Source organism: Perca flavescens, chromosome 22 (genome assembly GCF_004354835.1).
Source record: "Perca flavescens isolate YP-PL-M2 chromosome 22, PFLA_1.0, whole genome shotgun sequence".
Taxonomy (NCBI): domain Eukaryota; kingdom Metazoa; phylum Chordata; class Actinopteri; order Perciformes; family Percidae; genus Perca; species Perca flavescens.
This window is the reverse complement of record NC_041352.1, coordinates 2,952,427-2,959,073: the sequence shown is the minus strand read 5'-3', so window position 1 is coordinate 2,959,073 and position 6,647 is coordinate 2,952,427. Positions and strand designations below refer to the sequence as shown.

The 6,647-nt window shown below is 42.8% G+C and overlaps 1 protein-coding gene across 2 annotated transcripts in view; it reads left to right on the top strand.

Moving 5' to 3' along the window:
* The first annotated feature begins 286 nt into the window (after window positions 1-286).
* Window positions 287-6,647, top strand: part of LOC114549238 (glycogen debranching enzyme) — a 49,971-nt gene continuing 43,610 nt past the window's right edge. For both annotated transcript variants that reach the window (XM_028569469.1, XM_028569468.1), the window contains exons 1-4: window positions 287-369; window positions 826-1,036; window positions 2,337-2,506; window positions 3,730-3,924. In XM_028569469.1, coding sequence (XP_028425270.1) covers window positions 330-369; window positions 826-1,036; window positions 2,337-2,506; window positions 3,730-3,924 — 616 coding nt within the window. In that variant the 5' untranslated portion in view covers window positions 287-329. The remainder of the gene's footprint in view (window positions 370-825; window positions 1,037-2,336; window positions 2,507-3,729; window positions 3,925-6,647) is intronic.

Sequence of the window (6,647 nt, the reverse complement as noted above, 5' to 3'; positions counted from 1 at the left end):
AACACCTATGAAAAATCATTCCAGTAAATTCCTTCATATTTACGCAGTATATTGGCCCGTATGTCTATGGACTTTTCTAACAGTGCAGGTTATTCCAGCTGTAAACATAAAGGCTTGTTCATGGGAAGGCAGTTTTAGTAACAAAAAAATCAATTTACTTTTTATTATGTATCAATGGTTTGGCAGACGAGGTCCTCCATAAAGTGTGCAGAGCTGTCTCATGTTACCAGGCTACGTCAGTGTCGTCTCTCTCTCCAGCCTAAATAGAACAGGACAGGCCAGAGGCCAGCTGACCAAGCACAGGCCTGCTGCTGCTGCTGCTCATTGCCATGGAGAGACTGGAGCGAGCTCTGTTCCGTCTGGAACAAGGTAGGACTACTATGCACTTAAAGCAAAGCATGTGCTGAACACACTACACCACAAATATATAGCACTGCTATATTTTCAGCCAGAAGTACAATGCAACTGTACTAAACCTAAATAATACAACACACTCACCATATTTTACATGTTTAACCTTTCAAAGTGTGGTCCTGCAACTGGGCACTTTTTTCCAGTCTGGTCTTTTCATTGCAAGGCTATCTGATTGAAAAGATTAATTCATCTTTTCAACCTGTTATTCAGTCAGTAAGCTTCACAGGGAGCAAGGCTCTTTATTTTAGATTTAACATAAATAAGGAAAGGAATGGTTATATGGTTAATCTCATACCCAATGCTGCATTCAAATTGAATTAATTCCTCATTTAAAAGAACCCTTATTGTAAACAGGTGCACCATCGGTTAACAGTGTATTCTGGTAGTCCTCATTTCTCCTGCTGTCTTCAGGCTTTGAGTTGCAGTTCCGTCTTGGCCCTACCCTCCAGGGTACGGAAGTCCAGGTCTACACCAACTACCCTGCAAAAGGCCACAAGTTTGATCGCCTAAAGTTCCGTCCTTTGGACTGGGTCTACCCAAACAGCCGGGAGGATGACTGTGATAAATACTGCATCCTGGACCTAGTGGTGGCTGGATCCTACCAGTACTACTTCTCCTGTGGGTAAGTTGCTTTGTCACCACTACTGCATTTTTATATATTCCATAATTAGTGTATATTGTATTACTACTGTTAAGTTCTTCTGTTATTACTGTCACTTCCCTTTATTACTTATTTACTTAAAGGTGCTCTAAGGGTTAGGGTTAGGGGGAGGGGCTAGCCTCGTTTTGTTTGAAAATACTTCAAACGTCAACAAGAAGTGCCATCACCCAACATTGCTTAGAGCACCTTTAAAGTGGCTATATATAGCTTTCAGTTTGTGTTGATTCTTTGGACAAAACTGGTAGTGTTTTTTAAACGTTACAGATGCATCGTTGCATTTCAAGTGTTGCATACGGTAACTTAGCTTACTTTGGAGGTATCGTGAGCTAAACCTGGTATCACTGTCACTGTGGTATGAGCCAAAGCATTAAAGGAACACGCCGACTTATTGGGACTTTGTCTTATTCAACATATCCCCCAGAGTTAGATAAGTCCATACATACCTTTCTCATCTCCGTGCGTGTTGTAACTCTGTCTGATGCACCTACCGCTAGCTTAGCCTAGCACAGATCCTGGAGGTAACCGGTTCCCTCTAGCCTACTGCTCCCAATAAGTGACAAAATAACACCAACATGTTCCTATTTACGTGTTGTGATTTGTCTAGTCACAGCGTGTACAAATAACAAGGTCACATGAGACACAGCCATCTTCTAACCGTGTACATACTGGGAACTATATTCTCAGAAAGGCAAAGCACTGCTACTCTCTGCTCGGGGCTTCTCAGGTGCTGCAAACAAATCACTCCGCCCAAGTAGCAGAAGTAGCAGGGCTTCGCCTTTCTGAGAATATAGTTCCCAGTTTATATACAGTTAGAAGATGGCTGTGTCTCATGTGACCTTGTTATTTGAGTGAAACAGATCACCCTCCAGACTGTTACACTGAAAACCATCAGTCCAGATGTAGTGAACAGCAGCAGTAACCCATTGGTTTATATTTAACATGTGCATCAGTGATGCTACGGTTTAAACAGACTGTGCTTACGTGTGTACGAGGGAACAACTTGTGCATCAGAGATCTGTGCGTGATACACTCTCCTGTGGTGTTGTGTTTACTGTTGCTCGGAAGCTTCGGAACATGGAAATTAACAAACAAGTGCAAGAGCAATAAATGGACTACAGTGCCTGGTAAATTGACTCTAAATTGATTGAATCATTTAGAGCTACTTCTTTACTTCTTTCACATGCATGTCCAATCCATTTGGTGTTCATGCATTAAACTGATATGTGTCAATTGTGAGTGTTTATTTTTTTCTGTTTGACAGGGATAAAGAGAAAGTGGGTGGAGGTTACATTATAGTAGATCCAGTGCTAAGGGTGGGAGCCAATAATGTCATCCTTCCACTGGACTGCATCTGCAGCCAAACATACTTGGCCAAGTGCCTCGGCCCATTGGACAAATGGCTTGACAGGGTCAGGGTCGCAAAGGAGACTGGTAAGTGGACCAGCAAACAAACAAACGTTTCAATACAAGTATTTTACATTTACGATTCAGATGTTTGGATATTTTGTCAATATATTTAATATATTGTTGACCAGCAGTGAGCACAATTGAAACGGCTGTGTTTATTATTATTCTCTCCAATGAATCCCATTTCTAAGGGGCTTAAGTTGCATGAAAACTCATCAATATTTGCACATGCATCCGAACTAGCGAAAACTCTCTTTTTTTGCTCGGGTATGACAAAATGGCTTAATAGCACCCCTTACAAATGTTAAAAGTTGAAGCCCCCTCTTTAAAATTTCACATACACAAAAGGAAATTGGTACGCATATGTAACATTGACACATACTAAAAATCCTATTGGGGGTGTACCCTAAACTCAACAGGAAGTCAGCCACTCTGAGTTTACAGTTCAGTTTAAGCCATTTCTAGGAGTCATACTTTAACAAACTCCTACAGATTTAACCCTATTGACTTAAAAAAAAAATCTGTGCAATCTACAGACCTTAAAGGAACACGGCGACTTATTGGGACTTTGTCTTATTCACCGTATCCCCCAGAGTTAGATAAGTCCATACATACCCTTCTCATCTCCGTGTGTGTCGTAACTCTGTCTGACGCACCCACCACTAGCCTAGCCTAGCACAGATCCTGGCGGTAACCGGCTTCAACTAGCCTACTACTCCCAATAAGTGACAAAATAACGCCAACATTTTCCTATTTACATGTTGATTTGTATAGTCACAGCGTGTACAAATAACAAAGTCACATGAGACACAGCCATCTTCTAATCGTATACATACTGGGAACTATATTCTCAGAAGGCGAAGAACTGCTACTTTGGCGGAGTGATTAGCGCAACACCTGAAAAGCACCGTTGTTACTCTCTGCTCCTCACCACGGGGCTTCTCAGTTGCAGTGATTTCTCTCCCAAATGATTTGCCCAAAATTTGTCAATCAAACTTTACTAATGGTGTAAGATCTGCCCCCAGGGACAGATTAACCTATCTAATTTATCTTTCCGTGCATTGATCTCTTATGGAACTTTTTACTGTGCTTTGTTTGTATGAGCTCTGGCAGGTGCCTCTGCCATATGACTGACCTATCCAACCCAGTGACATTAACCCATGACTTTAAGCTATATCTAAAATGTTACTATTATATATAATATATACACACACAAATAAACACTCTCTTGGCTCTGTTCTGTGTAGGTTACAACATGATCCACTTCACCCCGCTGCAGAAGCTTGGTGTGTGCTACTCCATGGCTGATCAGCTGGAGTTAAACCCTGACTTCTCGCCTGAGGGGAAGCACTATACCTGGGGAGATGTCGGTAATCTGGTGGAGACGCTGAGGAAAGACTGGAACATGGTCTGCATCAGTGATGTGGTCTATAATCACACAGGTAATGTTGCAGTTAGATTACTGAATGACAGCTGTGTCGTTTGGAGTCGTTTTGTTTCCCTTTTCATACTGGATATCTTGCTCCTGTATAGGAGGAGAGTGGGCTTTTAGGGCTGCAACTAACAATTATTTTCATTGTTGATTAAAGTGGCTATATGTAACTTTCAGTTTGCGTTTATATTTATTGTAGGGACTGCTTTGGACAAAAGTGGTAGTGTGACCCGGGCGGCAAAGGCTGGCTCTGGGGACATGGAATGTCACCTCTCTGTGGGGGAAGGAGCCGAAACTTGTGCGGGAGGTGGAGCACTACCAATTAGATCTGGTGGGGCTTACCTCAATGCACAGTCTTGGTTCTGGAACCATACTCCTGAATAGGGGTTGGACTATTTTCTTCTCCAGAGTTGCCCAGGGTGTGAGGCGCCAGGGGGGTGTGGGGATACTCACAAACCCCCGGCTGAGCGCAGCTAAAAACTCTGACTGTTGTTTGTGCATATGCACCAAACAAAAGCTCAGAGTATTCAGAATTCTTGGAGACCTTGAATGGAGTCCTGCATGGAGCTCCAGTCGGGGACTCCATAGTTCTGCTGGGAGACTTCAACGCATGTGGGCAATGATGGAGACACCTGGAGAGGAGTGATTGGGAGGAACGGCCTCCCTGATCTAAACCAGAGTGGTTGTTTGTTGTTGGACTTCTGTGCTAGTCATGGATTGTCTAGAACGAACACCATGTTCGAACATAGGGATGCTCATAAGTGTAGGCCGAAGGCCAATGATGATTTTATAATTGTATCATCTGATCTAATGCCGTATGTTTTGGACACTGGTGAAGAGAGAGGGGCGGAGCTGTCAACCGATTACCATCTGGTGGTGAGTTGGATCAGGGGGTGGGGGAAAACTCTGGACAGACCTGGAAAGCCCAAATGGGGTAGTGTGGGTAAACTGGGAACTCACCACCAACTACCAGTGTGGCTCCACATACGTGGTCGTAGCGATCCATCTGGAGGCTGACCTGCCATGGCCACGACCCAGCCACAGCATCAGAGCCACCCACTATCTTAGTACGCTTCCTGGGCCTGGTGCCACAGCCTGGGACACACAGGGAGACAGAGGAGGAGACAAAAATCATGATAGAAATTTTGAGCATTTTCAGTTTTTAGTCACAATTACAGGAGTATAAGGTTGAGTTTTGTGAGTGAGAATTTACCACAGCGCAGTTCATCAGAGCCGTCTACGCAGTCTTTGACTCCATCACACTCAGGGTTAACCTTACTTAGACACTTTCCGTTGGCACATTTGTATGAGGATGAGGAGCAGCCTTTAAGTTCTAAAGAGAAGGAATGACATCATTAGGCAGTGTGAAACAAATTGCACTTAAAATAAAGAGAAATGTACTTATAAATACAACATATTGCAATAAAATACACTTAAATTGATCAGTCAGTGTAACCAGTGTTGTCTGATGTCATGAAAACTCACACGCTCTGGTACAGTTGAGTTCATCGCTGCGGTCTTTGCAGTCAATAACACCATCACACACTGAAGACTTTGGCAAACAGACATTGTTGGGACACACGTGGTAACATTTACCTGTTGGAAACAAACACATATGTTTTAATCATCAAACTACGAACAAGCACATGCATGTGTTGGGACGGTGACAGTCTACTCACCACAGGCACCCTCTTCACTGCTGTCTGCACAGCTGCTCTGGCTCACACACTGGCTGCTTTGAGGCTTACACTGGCCATTCCTACACAGCACTTCACCTGGCCTGCAGGATGCTACATGTTTTACACATATGTGCAAAATATGCACATAGAAACACACAAACGCATACAAATCTGAGTGTAGCACAAAGGTCATGTCTTTCAGATTAACTGTTAAGAATAAAAGACTGTGTGGGTCAAGTGAACAGCCCTTTTGTATCTACAATAGTGTCTTCAGGCAACAGACTTACAGCATTTAGCCTCATCTCGTCCATCTAAGCAGTCTTTTACTTCATCACACACCTTCCTCAGAGGGATGCAGCGTCCATCTCCACAGCGTAAATGCCGAGGACAGGCTGGAGATAGGCAGGCATTTACAGTGTTGCTAATGGTAACTTAGCCTACTTTGGATGTATTGTGAGCTAAACCTGGTATCACTGTTTTACAAGCCAAAGCATTAAGAGATTGTTGTAGCAACCAATGTAAAAATGACTTAGATTAATATACCTAATTTCATAAAAATCCAAAGACGCTTTATACAAGTACAGGGGGACAAGGGCAAAATTATTTTCTTGATTAATCAATTAGTTGTTTGGTCTGTAAAATGCCAGAAAATGGTGAAACATGTCGATTAGTGTTTCCCAACGCCCAAGCCTCAAATGTCTTGTCCACAACTCAAAGATCTTCAGCTTAGTGTCAGAGAGGAATGAAAAACTGGAAAATATTCCCATTTAAGAAGCTGAAATCAGAGAGTTTTCTGTGCCCAGGGGCCCATTGTCTCATAGTTGTTCCATGATTATACTGATTATATACAGTAGTTTTGATTCATGGTAGTGATTTGATTTTTGGATAACAGTTGAGTCTCTGGCAATTTGTAACAACAAATGTTTAGGGAGCTCCATACTGTGCATTTGCTTTCTAGTCTCACCTTATGTCCAGACTGGTCTTTTTGAGTTGAGGCAGACGGTTTGAAACCGTTCGAATGTGGAGAATTGGAGAAGCTTATTGCAGATATGTA